Source organism: Stigmatopora nigra, chromosome 15 (genome assembly GCF_051989575.1).
Source record: "Stigmatopora nigra isolate UIUO_SnigA chromosome 15, RoL_Snig_1.1, whole genome shotgun sequence".
In the NCBI taxonomy this organism is placed as follows: Eukaryota; Metazoa; Chordata; class Actinopteri; order Syngnathiformes; family Syngnathidae; genus Stigmatopora; species Stigmatopora nigra.
The window spans coordinates 7,682,322-7,699,515 of NC_135522.1; the positions used below are offsets into that span (position 1 = coordinate 7,682,322).

A 17,194-nucleotide genomic window follows, 5' to 3' on the forward strand; every position below is an offset into this window, starting at 1 on the left:
TCACATTTTAGAAAAGAAAAAACAATCTGAAAAAAATGTGAATTCGCTTAAGGGTGAAAAAAGTTTGGGGTTGTTTTTTTATGCCACATTGCATAGTCCTATCTGCAGACATTTTTTCTGTTCACTTTCATAAGAGAAATACACTATTAGACACAATAACACTTCCATGTAAATCAAGCTCCGTATTTTTAGCCTCACACCCCCACACAGTCACACTCGAGCGGAGCACCGAAACATGTTTCCCAATTAATCACCCTGTGTTATGTTGTCACAAATAATGACATACCCGCCATCCATGGTACTTCATCAAGATTCACTCCTGTTGATTCTACAGCAATAAAATGATTGCACAGTCTTGGACTGGTGTTTTAAGACAGTGTAATTGCCACTTTGTTTCCTTTTAAATAGAGGATGTGAAGCTGCTGGTTTAATAGTTAGGGAGTGGTGGCCAAAATAACTTTCAAGGAAAAGAACCAAAAATAGTACAAGGGGGAAATCCAGCCTAAAGAAGAAAATCCCAGTGTTAGTTAGACAATGTTGGAAGGTCAGACTTTTTTGTGTTGAGCATTTCATTTGTATTAAATTAGCCATCGTTCCAGGCGTCTAATTTTTATAATTAGTTTGCCAGTAGTCCGCATCTTTTAGTGTCTTTTTCCAGAGTATATGTACATAAAAAATATTTTCTAAAACTTTCCCAAACTAGAATAATTGGGGTAGAACTGGAGGAAGGGAGAGTTAGAGTATGAGGATGTAGAGAGGGTGAAGGAGGAGGTGGAGGAGAAGGAGAAAAAAAGATGTTGAAATGAAGTCCAATAAAAGAGCCGAATGAACATCTGTGTGGGATAGCCATGGGGATTAGGAGGTTTTGGAACATTTTAAGCGCATTAAAGATTTAAAAAAAAGGGTCAGAATGTTTAGCAACATACTGATAAACCTCTTAAGCGAAACCCAATTGGAAAGGTTGGTTGAATTTCTTTATCCAGAGGCTAGGAGATGGGAGGGGGGTTCAAGAGGCTGAGAAAATTGAAAGACACACATGTGATGCTTTGCACTCATTAGCCAATACACCTGCATATCAAGTGAAATACAACGCTGGTCTTGAACTTACAGAAAATACTTTTATGCTTGGGTAAAATGGATCTTTTCTTTCATTAACTGCTTGACAATAGATGTCCAATCCTCTGGGTCTTATCATCCTTCAACTTTAATCTAAATAAATCCATTGTCAAAATATGATCTGGTTCATAAACCTTTGTTCATGGAGCTTTTTCAGAGTTTGGATGTTTTTATGATTGAACTGGTTTAAAGGGTGACACAGCACATGAGTATGTACTACTTATGGTTTCCATATTTAGGTTTTGGAAGATGCTAAATCGGTTGAAAATGCAGCATTTTCAATATAACTCTAGAATTTCAACTCTGTGCACTTGTCCTGTGAATGTGCATGCTAAATCCCACACATGCAAAAATTCCCCTTTGTGCTTCAATGTTTCCATCACATCTGGCCATAGATGTGCGGACACAACACCACAACTGAATTTCCACATTTACCCAGAGTCTGATACCGAGCTGTTGCCGGTACCCACACACTGTAGCTGGAATGATAGGGTTTGGACAAGTACTGCTAGATGCTATAACTCATATAGACAGATGAATAGGCAGCTAAAGAGAGCGGCAGAGGATAGACAGATGAAGTGGGTGAGAACAGTGGTGGACTTGTCCGCAGAGCTTTCAAGCTGTTGGAGTACGAGGCCCCTATCATTTGACTGTGAAGTGAACCATGTCTGCATCTGCACAGCCCTAAATGACACTGTACACAGAGGCACAGTGACAAAACCAAGAGTGTACATTCACAGGAAAGCGGTTGCCTGTTTCCATGTTTGCATTTGAAGACTAAAGGCTTCTGAAATCTAACTTGCCATACGTTATCTATGTCTGTATGCAGTATTTAAACCACAGCTTACAACAGTTACAGTTGGAAGAAAACACTGTTCTGTTCGAGTATTACTATGCTGCAAAGCACTATATATTGTCCATAGGCTCATGGTTGAATGGATTTAGATCAAAGGTAGTACAAGTACTTTGTATTTTTACTATGGCATAAATCGTGTAGATCCCAATGGAAAAATAAATTGAATTTCATTCCTGTGACATGTAATAATGGAAAAAAATATATTTTCAGCAAGTTGCCGCCCTTATTATTATTGCCAATCAAATATGAGTACCAGATTTTCGCCATTCATCGTGACGTCATTTTAACTTTACCCAAAATACTTGAAAGCTGTGTATGGAAGCGGTGTCATTTATTGTGCTTAATCATTATTGTAGGTCTAGAAAATGTGGGTTTTTTTTATGCTTTGACCAACACAAGAAGGTCATTTATCACTCCCTTTAAGGTTATTAAGATTATATAATTTAATTGCATGACTAAATATTAGACTACTACCTAGCTACTACATGAAGAATGTAATATAATTTTGCTTGATCACACTGTTATCAGTAATCTGTGGGGGGAGTAGTACACCCACTGCACTTTAGTTTCACAGGAGGATTCTTTGCGTGTGAACGTTTATGATGTTAAAATACTCAAGAAAACCTTCAGTGGAAAAAAAGGCCTTTTATGCCGCCTGCACTCGTATGTGTGCTTATGAATTCCCACACTCTAAATGCCTCCATTAAAGCTGACAAAAGCTCCCCGTGAGTGATTGCATGTTTGTTTTAACAAGTTCAAGTGTCTCATAATGATTTATCCCATCACTTGCGTGTCATTGAGCAATGAAGTCGGATTTCTAGTGTGTATACATTAGCCTAGATGCGAGTTTTTCGACCAACAAGATGAAAAATGAATACCTTGTATTTACATTTGTTTACAAGTGTGTGGAGTACATCAGTAGGAGTACACCTTATTGACCAGGCAGCATAATGTGTGTGGTAAGGGTGATAACATGGTGTATTTTGTGGCCTCTGTGTATTTTTGTATTATCTTTGGAGGGGCATTACCAGAGGGGCTTGGGGCGACTGTGTGCACTAGATAAGGGTGATTCATCTGTATTTCAATGTGTGCGCGCATGTGTATAATAGCTTTTTTTTTAAGGAAATGAATCTATGTTGTGTATGTGCGGGTGAGAATTTGAATGTGTGCTAATAGATGCTCTTGGGCTCCAAGCACCACTGTGACATGTGTGGCGCCAATGTGCGCACGCCCGCATGTGTTTAAGGGGCGATCTTTGCAAATGTGCACATAGAGCCTGTAGGTGTATATATAAGGCGCTTGTTGGCATTACTTTTTCCCTGCTGGTGGTCTATAGAGTATCAGTAGGAGCAAGAGGCTCATCACAATAGATTGACTTCCCATTGTTGAAAAGACAGTAGAGTGTCTCTTCACCCCCAACCCCATTAATAAGCCCCTATGACTTCCCTGTACCTCTTCCAAGGTTTACAGACTATAAAATGTGCAGTGCTTTGTAAATAGTATGTCTAATGTTTTGGATACATGTACCTTAGCAATGCAGAAAGGGAGCTTTTTCTGTCGAATTCAAGTTTAATTATTTTGTGTGTATTTACATTTTTACATATTGGAAATGCTCATTAAAGTGCTTTCAGGTTCAGGTTCACCATGTGCCTTAGAAAGGGTTAAAAAAAAAATTAACTAGCTCTTTATTTTTTATTATAGTGTTCCATCAAAACTTGGTGAGAGTTTTTTTTATCTTTATTTTCAAGCCATCACAACCGTCGCTTGATTTTTTTTTGGCTATGTGCGTAAAAGGTAGCCAAAGAGATAGACTATTCTAGTATAATGGCCATACTAAGTTTCATTAAACTTTCACTTTTACACATATATTGGGCTCACGAGACTGAAGTCAAGCGTCCCGATGCAGTCCATTAACACTACATAGATGTTGTTGTTTTTATCTTTAGGACCATTGGGTCTATGTAAAACAAAAACGACACCCTCGCAAGCGCGTGTGTGTGTGTGTTGATTTGTGAGTGCCGTCAGCTAACAGGAATGCGTTGGGTAGCGCCAGGCCTAAGATGGATGCCAGGCGGTAAAATGGCGGCCAGGACCCTGGAGAGCGACAACATTATAGATAAAGAAATACAGAGGACAACAGTGGGCGAATGTAATGAGAACTGATGGAAAGAATAAATGTCAAAATATTTAAAATGTCAAATATCACCATGGGCTTCTCATCTTTCCTCTATAACCCGGAATGATGAGGTGATTATGTTTGTCTCTTATTGTTGTGGTGATGGGCAGCCGCACTGAATGGTGCCACAGTGGGCTGGCAAGAAAGCATTAATGCCACCCAAGCAATATCAAGGCACTGATTTGGGCTTTGAGGACTTTGAGATTCTGGGGCAGAGTACTGGCTACAAGGGGCCATATTCTGGTTTTCCCTTCTTGGCCCTCAAAGGCCTCAATGCCACAGCTCTGTGTGTTAATGGCCTTGAATGGTACAGACCATAAAGCTCCAGAAGGCTGCTTTAAGTAGCCCAAACAAACTGAGCTAAAGCAGGCAACCCGCTGCCCACCAACCCTGATACAAGTTGCAATGGATATCCTATCATCCTTTTACTGTATATCTTCAAGAGTAGAGGCCCAATACATTTGACGTGATAGTAACTATTGTTCATTTACTTAAATGACTTAAATGACTATCTAGTAAAAAAAACATAATTGGCTGTTATAAAACATCATTGTTTAGGCTTCACCTGTAAATATTTGTAGACTTCTTTTTTGTCTGCCTGTACATTGAGTTGATTTTAGACTTGTGTCCCCCTGAAAAAACTTTTTTTGTCATGTTTCAGAACAATCAGGACAATCAGACAACTCAAACCAGCAAGGAGACACAGATGTGAAGCCACCGCCAAATGGTAAGCATGCATTTATACGCTGATCTCACAATGTAGTGAGTTACACATGCTTGCATAAATGGTTTCAAATGACTGTAAGCATAAGCCTGTATAGATAGACACATATGCATGTATTACACCTACTGGACATAGAGGCCTCACGGAGTGCAAGTGTGTCCCAACGGAGTGGGGTAGGTTTATTATGGTAAAGAGAGCTGATGGTACTGTTGTGTGGGGATTGTGGTGGGCCACTCATAAATCACACTGACGTTATTAGAAGATGGGAACCACATGGCCGCTGCAGAGCTTAGCACTGACCTCATACGCTGTCGCCTCGGTGGTTAACCCTGACAGTGCTCGACTGAATGGAGAGTAAGGAGGGAAATGAGGAAGGGGCTTGTAGAGAGGAAATAAACAATGTCAAGAGCAGAGAAGTGATAGGCTGATGGATGGAGGGATGAAATGAAATGAGCTACATTACATAGGGGCCATAAGGTTTGGGACATCAGGGCAATCTAATGAGATATAATCTTCTCAGTATGAAGTAAAGTTGTAAAATGCAGCTTACCACAACTAACATGCCACCCAGTTGATTGCAAAAGTAGAACTGCTAACAGTAGATTATATATGTGTATTTGTATATATGCATGTATACATATATATACAATTTTGTTAAACTATAGTTATATATATTTTATTGTATATCTTTTTGTATATATAAAGATATGCAATAAAATATATATAACTATAGTTTAGCAAAATTGGTTCTTTGCAATTGTCAAAAGAGAATCAAATAACATGTCAAATTTAAAACCAAAAGATAGAAAACACAGATAGTAGCAGTGCGGCAAACATTTTGGACTTTCTCTCAGTTTGTTCATGTGTTGTAAACTACACTGTATATGTGTGTGTGTGTACGTCCATATACACATCTTCAACATATGCCACGCAGCCCTCTTCCTCACTCCGTGTGCTTTCTACACAGGCCACTTGAGTTTCCAGGACTGCTTTGTGACTTCAGGGGTGTGGAACGTAGCCGAGCTGGTCCGCGTGTCACAGAGTGAGTCACAACTATAAATTATCCTGTCAATCTCTCCATAAAGACACACTGCTTCTATCATTTTTTTTGCATACTGCACTACATCCACTGCTGAAACCGAGTTAGGTTCAGCGCCTCTTTTTACAACAACTGGTAAAAATTTGGAGGGGGCAGCTGGATGTGGGGGTAAATACACATTCATGACATAAATTACAATTTTTAGTTGACCTCACTAACTTATTTCATATGTTCAGCTAAAACCATATATAACTTGTTCCATTCCTTTACTCTTCAGGCCATCCACAATTTTGAACTATGTACTTCAAGGAAGGGCGGTATAATCATATCAGCGCCAGTTCTCAATTCTAGCACAATCCAACGTCAAAATGATGGCAAACAAAAGGTTTTCGGACCAGTGATTTGTGGTGAAGAAAACTGCTTGTCAGATTCAATTCTCTAAAAGCATGCTCGCATATGAACTTTGAAATTCTTACTCCGATTAAGAAAAATCATACGTGGAAGCTTTTGCATCTCATGTAATAATATCGAGACATTTAAAGAACAAGGAACAATAGGCCCTCCGACCATGCCATTATCTCCTTGACCTGGATAGGTAATGCCCATTATTTTTTAGCTTTATTTATATTTTGTTCTTATTGTCCTCTTTAAAAAGTATCTGGAATAAAATAAGGCATTTTTCAGTCGCCTTACCCATCCCTAAAAACCCATGCCCATTTAAAATATGTTCTTGTTTTATAATCTAAATTTTCACCAAGGTAACCTTTTAAAAAACACATACAAGTGAATTAGGACCTTTCATTTGGTCATCGTAAAAAAAAAAGTTGTCCACAACAAAAGGGAAAGGCTATAATCAGTACTGAATGTCTCTCATTCACTGTTTGGACTCTATACTTCCATTCTGCAGCCCCAGTAGCTACAGCAACTGGCCCCAGCTTCTCCTTGGCTGATCTTGACAGTCCTGGATACTACAACATCAACCAGGTTACCCTGGGACGGCGTTCAATCACCTCCACTCCTTCCACAAGGTATCCAGTGTGTAATATAACAGAAATATTTTGGAGACTTAATTTTGTGTGTAGGCAAACAATCAAAGCAGAGGGGAAATAAAAATTGAATGGGAACAACTGCACAAACTAGGCTTGGGCGATAAACTGATGTTAAAAATTATAAATAGAGTTTTATGGCAGTTGATTAAAAAAAATAATTCCACAGGCTATTGGAATATAACGGCACCCGCACGAAATCTGAGTGGGGTTTAGTTAAAAATTTGATTTCTGAATGTGGCCAATATTTCTAAAATGTATTGAAAATTTGATTTCACAATAAAATAAAATAAAATAAACTCTGGTGTCATGCTGAATTGCAGCCATGACTTTTTTTCTAGTCTGTTTTCAATATTTTTGTCTTTGACGTCATTAGATTATGTAGGTGTAACTAATACTATGATAGTATTCACACCCTCAGTATTTAAACAAAAAAACTTGAATATGATCATACTCCATGTATTAATCCTCATCAATTTCAAATTTGTTAACATCTGTATTCTACTGTATTCTTGTGCTTGTTCTGCTTTTTGATTGTGGTTTCTCCCCTTACCCCCCCAAATGTTTCTTCTCCATTACTAATCCTTCTCATTTCCTTTCATTTCACCAACCAATCCATCCGTCATTCTGTCTGATGTTTGGGTGTCTGTTTTTCCTTGTCCTCTCCCGCTCATCTTACGCTGCAGGACTGAAATGGAGCTTTATGCAAGTCTCCCACGGAGGTACACTCATCACAGCATATCTCCCTTGATACTAATGTAACACAGAACCCTTCATCACACACGCACAAACGCCAAGCGAGCTGTCTCACACACAATTTGAAGCGCTTGTACGCTTTCTGCCCCTTGTATTTTATTGCTCACAGATGTGTGAGTCTATAAGAATGTGCAAACACATACAGAAAGTATCCCAGCATCCCAAAACATTGTGTGTTTGGTTTCTAGTGGTCCGATGAAAAGTGGTACAGCATGTTGAATAAAAACGGTGTCTTATATTACTTGTAGTCCTTCATGGCATGAAACCTAATACAAAATTAAACTTGAATATACGTCATTTATACTTAACCATTGCAAGACAAGCATCCCTAAAGCAGATTTAATAGTCAAATAACCTTTTCCTCCTCCTCCTACTCCCATTCTTTTTAGCTCTAACAAGCGCAAGTCCATTGATGACAGTGAGATGGAGAGCCCGGTGGATGATGTCTTCTACTCGGGCCGTTCGCCAGCAGCTGGCAGCAGCTCACAGTCCAGTGGTTGGCCTAATGATGTAGATGCAGGTAATCCAACTTCAAGATTAACTATATCTTAATTTTCTGCACTTTTCAAATGTCTGTCCTAAAGTCCACTTCAAGTCAGGCAATAGTCCAAATCTTCAAATTTGTGGTAACATTAAGAGACTTTACTATACTGTCTAGATCTAATACATCAATTCAAATTTTTTATATCAGTACTGTATTTTTTGGACTATAAGTCCCTCCATGAGTAGGGATCACATTACCCAGAAAATGCACAATTAAAGGGGAAAAACACGTATTCTAGAGGAGGGGTCTTATTTTATACAATCCAAAACAAAGAACAGACATGTCATCCAGGAAGAAAATGTTTTTTACAAAGTAATTATTAATTTTTGGGGGTAAATCCTCCTCAGTTGTTACTACAAATTACAGGCTCTTCTACGACGGGTTAACGGTGGTGACCCCTGAGGGGATTAGCCAAAAGTCCACCCACTCACAATGTTAAAATGATCAACACAGATCTAACACACCCTCTTGTGGTTCAATGTAAAAATAACGTGTTAAATAAAATAATAATGTGGGAAGAATCTAATCCATAAATCGCATGGAGTATAAATTGCACTTCCGGCCAAATTAGAAAAAAAAAGACTGATAGTCCAGAAAATATAGTACTCACACATAGATACTTGCATAAAAATTAGGAAATAAAAAATAATGCTCAGTCAATGCTGTCATTTTTTTTTATTTAGGTTTGTCTTGTATTGATAAATGTATTTCATTTATTTTATAAAGGGCTGTTGCGAAATAGAAAATATGCTTCAGCAATGTTAGTTTTAGGATCTGCTTTAAATTTTAAAAATGAACTGACTTGAAGTGGTCCAAAGACTGTCCATCTCTTCCACTGTCCATTATTCAACCAACCACCTCTCTTTCTACCCCCTCTATTTCTATCATTTCCTTCTCTGTCTACTTCTCTCCACCCCTTTTCCAATGATAACTCTCCCCTTCTCCCCTGTTTGGCCTTTCAGTGCAGCACCATTTGGCCAGTGTGCAGGAGAGGAAGATTAAGCATGAGAGCGATGGAGTGCAGTTTCCTTACCATGGTTAGACCAACATTAAGCATTATACTATATACATGTGCTCTATATACATGCTTTACTTTCGCTCGCACCAACATCACCTTGCATCATCTTTCTCTCGTTTCTTTTATGAAGTACAGTATGTTCTTTTTCTGTGATCCCTTTTCTTATCTTCATTACTTGTGTGTCGTGTTTTCTGGCTATGCTGCCACTGGGTGGGGTAATATTTCTACCAGATGTCTGCTGTTGTCCTTCATGGATTTACCAAAGCCTTTTGGTAGCCCAGTAGCTCCATACTATTCAGGGCCTGCACGCCTGACTGGCATCTTGGGGATAGGGAAAACCCCGGTGCGATAAATACGTTCACATTTACTGACTTAAAATAAAAACAAGCATGATTGTTTAGAATTGCTGTTCAGGACCATGGCCATCCCTCAGTTGCAATGACTCATTGGCTGCCACTGATGGCAATGATCCAATCAAATCAATAAAAAAAATACACCCTTTGTTAAAATATAGTGATTTGTTTAAAAAAAGTTTTCATTTATGTATCTAAAATATTTTAGCACCATTTAAAAGAATATGAAAATTAAATTGGATATGTTCATTGGATTGGAAGAAATGTCTCTAAGCTAACTATGGACATATCTTATAAAATCAATTAAAGACACATTAATAAGATGAATCTTGACAGAATTTGCCATTTTGGAAAATATGGAACCATTCTCCACAAAATCATCAAGTGTTATAGGGTTAGACGATATGACCTGAAAATAAAATCTTCAGATTTTTACATCAGAAATTGGATTTCCAACTTTTTTTAGGGAGACATTAACAGCAAAAAACAGAAGATAATTATTTTTTTTTAAATGTCACCATTTCTAGCATGGCTGCCATTGACAGTCCTAAATTTACAAACAAATTGTCACGTCTGTGTTCCATAAAACAAACAATAAGCATTTGTTGCCAAAAAAAATTAAGTACAGGACTGTGTATATTGTATCAGGTCCAAAACTCCTAAACTCTTGCATGAATGAATAGTTTTCCCAAGATAAAGTTGTCAACGAGATGTCACTCAGTGAATTGGGTGTTGTTAAAAAGTAATACGTGAGCAACTGTTGAATTATGGCATCTGGGACTCTCCTGCTCTGATTGTCTAAACAGAGCTGTTGAAGGACATCCCACTTGTCGCAGACCTGCCTCTGAACGATGGGACATGACCCAAACAAATATGACTAAAGGCACCCTGGTGTATAATCAATGCACAAAATGCCTTCTGTCGGCGAGACACACACTTTCACTGACGTTTTCAAAAAGGCACATGAACGCATGTGCAGGACCATGATTTTAACCACACACTTTTTTTTTTCTTGTGACATACATTCACACATACACACTGCCCAATCTGGAAAGGAGCTACGTTCCAATCCAGATGGTGCCTCCATGTGTCTGCAGTGAAGGGAGCTACTGGGTTACAGCAGACATCTGCTCTGGTGGTGGTGGTGATGGTGTTGAGATTGGTCGAGGGGCGGAGGATGGGGGGGATGAAGCCTCCGCCTGCTCTCGAGGTAACGCTCAACCTGAATGAAAATGCTCTGAAGCTTGGCAGGGTGATCTTGTGATTTAACAGGACTTTTACTGCTGGCCTGCTCTCTCTTTCTTGTTCTCTCTATCTTATTCTGCCTCCTGCACAGTGATGGGAAAAATTCTTATAGGCAACTGAACTATTTGAAGGGGATTTCTCAAGTATTTTTGGACATTTGTTGATTGTGGTGGAACGGATAGATGGATGGATGGATGTTGTCAGGGTCTCTTTGCGTTTAAGTGCAATGCCTTGTGTGCCAAATGTGTGTGAGTGTGTCATAAATATTCAATCAAGGAAGCTCTGTTTGGTAATGTTGGTGTTTTGGAAGTGCTTTTATGCAATGCATGTATGTATTTTTATTTTTGTGTTAGTAGAATTGTTAGGAATTCTTTTGTGAAATTTGAGGGTTTGTGTAGGGGCCAAACAAGCAAATTTTGTAAAAGATTAACATGCCATAGTGTACTCATAGAACTCCTTTTCGTTCATTGACGGTACTAGACTGAATAGATTAAATATCTGGGACCGTCTAAAGCACTAAACATGAGTTTAAAAAGTTTGGGAAGTCATTGGTTGTCGTTGACAGCGATGGACGTCCAATCCATTTGAACTGGGAAGCTTGGCAGCCAATGAACAAATCAATCCCAGTTTAAATGGATTGCTCGTTTACAAGTGACAACCTAATTCAAATTCACAGCTGTAAGATGAAAACAGCCACACGATTGGATGTCTATCATTATAAATAGCACTGAAAGATTTAATCAAATATAACAAGCCACTACAAAACATGACTTCAGCATTCTGCAGGAGTAAATACCATGTTGACCTTGAGAAAGTAATTTTCTATCGGTTTACTTCTCTGTTGCTTTTCTGGCTTTGCGGATTGTTGTATTCCAGGATGAGGTCAACACTGCGGTACTGTGCAGAGGTCAAATGCACCCTTTGGATCTGGTTCTCAAACCTTGAAATTGTAAATTGCACCTTTTGAAATTCTACATATCAAAATAAATTCCCTCAGTACCGGCCACATGAGGCCCAGATCATACAAAAAAGTCTCTTTTATCTATAGCTCTCACACGTTTGGCTATATTTCTGGTCCAATGGTGTGCTGTGCCTATAATTAGTATGCCCATTTTTACCAAAATGAGCTGTGTTTTGTCCAGGTCTTCCACTTCAACTGGCATTTATAGACAAAGGGTGCAGGAGAGCGAAGAAGATATATTTGTAGTTTTTCTTTTGGCCATTCCGTCACAACCGGTCTCCCAATTAACTCCTTCCGTCCATCCCCAGCCTTCGTCCAGCTTACAATGAATCTTGTTCAGTCCTCAACAGCCTGTGAACATGTTTTTATCAAAGAGTTTATTTTAACAAGGTCCATGATGTCATTCAGAAGTACCTGATATATTTAGTGTCTAGTGTTGCATCACTCGGTCCAACGTGCTACACAAATCTCATTCATTTAAGGTTGTCGCTCGCTGTTTGTGTTGAGCATGCTCCCGCTTTTTGCACCGGATGGAGCTAAGCGAGGAGGTTGTAGAGTTTGGGATGAGTCATGGCATTGGCTTCTGATGTGAGAGTTCTAATTTTCCGTTTCAGTCGGCTTTGCGCTGTGTCAAATGACACGACTGGTAGACACACTCCAATGGAGATCCTATTTGGATTGCCACCACACTTCCCAGCTCTTCTATCTCCTTATACTCTGCGCCAAGACGCCCTCCTCACCCTCCCCGCCACTGCCCATTTTTTACTCTGAAATCCTATTGCGTCAAACGTAGTCTCTCACCAACCCCTGCCCGTATCTCCCCCCCGCCCTAATTTGAGAGCTAGGATCCACTTCGTCAACTTTAAACAAATAGGAAGTAATGAATAGTCCGTGAAGTCAACCCACCTGTCAGTTAAGCCACTCTACGAAATCAATGATGATTTAAATGATCTAACATTGATTTCAGTCGATCATAATCATTTGATTCTTCTAATCAAATTGAAGGACACTTTTTTTTTTAAATAGAGTCAAAGCAAGCAACGCAGCCATGTTTCATTAAAACCTCGTCTCTGTTCTGCCATTTTGTTGATCCCCTTTTTTACCAGGACTGTCATCGCCTGGTTCTCTTAAGAAGCCTGGGAAATTCGATTTCAGCGCCCTGTCCTCCCAGACGAGGTCCCCCCGCATGGCGTTCACCCACCACCCACTGCCAATGCTGGCGGGAGTGAGACCAGGTGAGACCAACCCAGCTCCAGACCCTAATCGCTCCCTCCTCCCCCATCAACCTCCCCCTTATCCTACTACCCACTCCCACCACTTGAGCCCCACCCCAAAAGCAAAAGCACTGTTTGGGGCAAATAAGAGTGGCTGAGAATTTCAAAATCTGGCAGGTAGCTCCTCTGTACTCGCCTCTGCCTCCTCGTCTTTTGTCTTCTAACCTTGTAGGGTTTTTGGTCAAACTGGTTGCAGCTTCAGGCATTCTGGGCATGTGCTTTTCTGTTGGTAGATGGTGAGGGTGGCAGATGAGTTGTCTTTTTTTTGCTTTCTTGCACTAAGTGCTTTAGTTGCAAGGGCACCTGATGGATTTGCTTTTCTGTAAAAGGTTGGCTTGATACATTGCTTGAATGCAGCATACACTTGTACTGAAATCTTGTTTTTATTTGTTACAAGTGACTTTTCTTTCCGAAATGCTGATGTTAAAGACTCAAGTCTAGTATTAGGTAAATTAAAAGCGTACCGAAAATGTTTGATCGAAATTTACATGAAAATGAGGTTTCTGTTGCGGTCTGAAACACATTTTTCACCGGAATCAAATAACTGGAACCAAAAGTTCCCTTATTTATGCTGTCAGCCCTCAAATACAAAGTAATAACTTCATAAAGAAACCCTCTCATTGAATATATTCAAGAACCAGTTGCTATATTTTATAAATCAATTACTCTCATAACTACTCCCCTTACTCAGATATTCAGATTATCATTTTTTTTAATCACCCGCACTACAAAAAATAATGCACATTAATTATTGCCTAGGCCTACATACCCCATCACTAGAATTCATTCACAGCTAACTGAACATCAATGTTTATATCTACAAGCTAGTTGTTAATGAGTTTTAACAAGGCTGATGTAGTCACCCTTTCATGTTCTTTTTAATTGCTTTTTCATCTCAATTTTCTCTTGCCAGTTTTATGATTTTTTTTTTTGCATTTAATCACAGAAGTGCTGATTGATCCAGTGATCACATCTGTTTTATTCAGACTTGCAAGAGTAGAAGATTAGCACTTGGAGTGAAATGCTTTGTGAACCAGCTGGTCCTCCACCATGCTGAAGCAAGAATCTCGTGATAACAGCAGATATCAAACAAAGCTAAACCAGTCCAGACAATAAATCACAGCTCTCCTAATTTTATCGCCACTGCGCAGATAAAAGGGGGGTGCGTCTCCTATTTGGAAAGGCTACATGTATGAATCCAGCCAAATAAGAAGCTCTCTGCAGATCATTTTCCCTCAGCTTTTTTGTGCAGCAGTTTGGCTACATTAAAATCTTATCAAACCATCAATTCACTATGAGATGAGGCTTCTCATTAACTGTTGGTTGGCTGCAGCTCCAACAAACCCATCCCCGCTTCACCTACAAATTGTCACCCATAGACACCCACGTGTATGATTGTGTCTTTGTCCCCAAACAATCATTAGTAGTTTACACATGGGTGCCGTTCCCATGTCTATGTAACACTTATCTAACCACTTAAAAGCTGTAGTTTTTTTACAAAGACATGTAAAAAGGGATCTAAGGAAATGTTGAAGTAGCAATAAGAAGCACAATTATGATCAGCTTTGAAATATGATGCCTTTTACTGATGTTGGTCCCTTTATACCCATTCAGTTGCATGGAAGGAGCCCCCGATCCAAAGTCTACCCTCTCATCACCACCCCTAACACTATAAACCTTTTCCCATCCCACCCCCTATACTACTAGATAGTTTGGCCTTTACCCAGTATTTAATGAGATTAACAGGGGGACTATAGGAACAGGGAGGCAGCACCAATGGGGTGAAGGGAGTCTGGTCTGGGTGAGAGGTGTTGCTAGGCTTAGAGACTTAGTCCCCTTTCTAGGGAGGGGTGATGCAGAGGGGTTGGCACTCTCATGAAGTACACTCGTACGCACAATGTATAAGACATAAGTACCGAAGAGTGTTGGCAGCCTTTCATGGGCAGCTGGGGGGCTTGCATGGGATGGGTGTCAGACTGGCACAGTTAAAGGAAGAATGGGCCTCTAATATGAATCAAGAAGATTTAGTAATGGATATAGGTCTGACAGAGGGGGCTTTGTGTATTGGTGCAACTTGCCCTCACTCACATTTCCCACCAATACTCTGATATCTCTCTCTCTTTAGGATGGTGATTCTTAAATAATGGGATGCAACTCCCTGGGCCTTTGTGGCCCTTAGGGACATGTTTTGTTGTTGTTGTTGTTTTTGTTAAATGTGATTTCACATTGACCACAGTAGGCGGCAGTAGTGCAATTTGGGGTTTTTATACTAAGCAAACAATATGATGAGAGTAGGGATGGGTGATGTGGCCTAAAAAGATCGTAACTGATTGATTCAGCACTAGAAAGCGAATCCATTTTGAATCAGATGGGGCGAAATAATATTTGTTTGCTCAGAGGGTGTTTTCTTCTTTGTGGAGAAAGACAGAAATTAATTGAATAGCGCTGCTTTATAGAACCATAATGGGTATTGACGTCCGTACCATAGATGTATCCACATATGCTATAAAAAAACAGAGAAAGTATAACAGTAAAACCCATATTTAGAAGACTGTGTGGAAAAATTACTTCGACCAAAAAATAAAAAGTGAGTCTTTAGAGGTTGGGTTCTCAATGCCAAGTTGCACTGATGCCAATGACACCCTCAAAACAGCTCATAGGCGTGCAGGCATTAAAACTGCTAATTTAAGACAGTACTCAATGATCTCTTTGTGCTATTTCCTTTTTTACAGCCTATGCAGGTCTGATTTTGAATGTGTGCACATTCAAGTTCAATAGAGGATTGAACCATGTATGACTTTGAATGTTGCTGACTATAAAGATTTTTTTGCATCTCATTGGAAAGTAGTGTGTGTGTGTGCATGTGTGTGAGAGGGAGAATTTGAGAGAGAATGTGCAAGAGAGAGAGTGAATGTTCTCAGAAAAGCTTTATAAATTCACTGGAGTGATCATAAAAGTTTACAAGCATTGACCACAGCTATTAACCTAAAACAGCTTTTCATGAGAAAACAACATTTGCATTTTTAGATTTACACTCAAATTGTGATGATTCCTATTGTGAAGTGACCATCTTGTAGGCATTATTCACATCATTCATTCCTCAAATCTTTACAAATGAGCACCGTTGTAACTTGTTTGTTGTTTGACTTATCTTTTACTGTTATTCTCGCACTTGTTTAATACAAAAACCTTGGTTTGCAGGGAGTCCTCGTGCTTCTGCCTCAGCCCTGCACTTCCCATCTCCCTCCATCATACAGCAGTCAAGCCCTTACTTCACCCATCCGACCATCCGCTACCACCACCACCCCGGACAGGATCCTTTGAAGGAGTTTGTGCAGTTTGTCTGCGCTGATGGCCCAGGGCAGGCCGGCGGACAGGTAACGTTCACCGCCTCTTACATTATTTTCCCCTTTTGTTTATCTGTTCTTTATAAAGAATAAGTTAAATAGTCCCACCAGGAATCTGTCATTAGCATTTAATGTCTTTCTTGGAAATCAGTTGCAGGTCAATGTGCAGAATATTATTCTTTGTCGCTAGATATCGCTGTTAATTAGAAGCCGTCATGCACTTAAAAGAGTTTTATTGCCATACTGAATGTGCTCACTTTTTCCCAGCAGTCAGCAGTTATGTTTATGTAAAAAAGTGGATTGTTTATACTTGGTTAAATGCAATGTTCTGCACTTTATACATTTTTTGTTTACCCAGATACATGCAGTAGACTTTTGTTTACAATATCTAAGCCAAGTCACTGATTTCCTTTAGAATAACTTTTGCCATAAACTTAGAATCACTTTTGCCATAAATCATCTCAAAAGAGTGACAAAGATAATATTGATGGTTATTATTCATTTGTTGTAGTATTGCAAATAACTTTGAGAGATTTTTTACACCATTATCGCATTAATTTTCTTTATTCTAGTCATTTTAATTTTTGTTTTTGTGTTTTGTTTGCTCTTTTACTCAACATTTTTTCCCACTGATTCCTGGGGTCACGAGTTAACTCCCTTGGGCCCCTTTTGCTGAATGAGTTCTCAACTCTTTTTAAATTCACATAAGAGGAATTTAAAGAAACAGATGATTGGACAT

General features: G+C 39.3%; 1 protein-coding gene across 20 annotated transcripts in view; it reads left to right on the plus strand.

Annotated features, from left to right (window-relative positions):
- Nucleotides 1-17,194, plus strand: part of nfixb (nuclear factor I/Xb) — a 103,381-nt gene that overhangs the window by 80,756 nt on the left and 5,431 nt on the right. For 9 of the 20 annotated variants that reach the window (XM_077733797.1, XM_077733811.1, XM_077733801.1 and 6 more), the window contains 8 exons: nt 4,810-4,875; nt 5,840-5,914; nt 6,819-6,939; nt 7,644-7,679; nt 8,103-8,233; nt 9,220-9,294; nt 12,941-13,069; nt 16,310-16,485. In XM_077733797.1, the coding sequence (XP_077589923.1) occupies nt 4,810-4,875; nt 5,840-5,914; nt 6,819-6,939; nt 7,644-7,679; nt 8,103-8,233; nt 9,220-9,294; nt 12,941-13,069; nt 16,310-16,485 (809 nt within the window). The remainder of the gene's footprint in view (nt 1-4,809; nt 4,876-5,839; nt 5,915-6,818; nt 6,940-7,643; nt 7,680-8,102; nt 8,234-9,219; nt 9,295-12,940; nt 13,070-16,309; nt 16,486-17,194) is intronic. The other 11 variants (XM_077733800.1, XM_077733804.1, XM_077733816.1 and 8 more) reach the window with 6 other exon arrangements.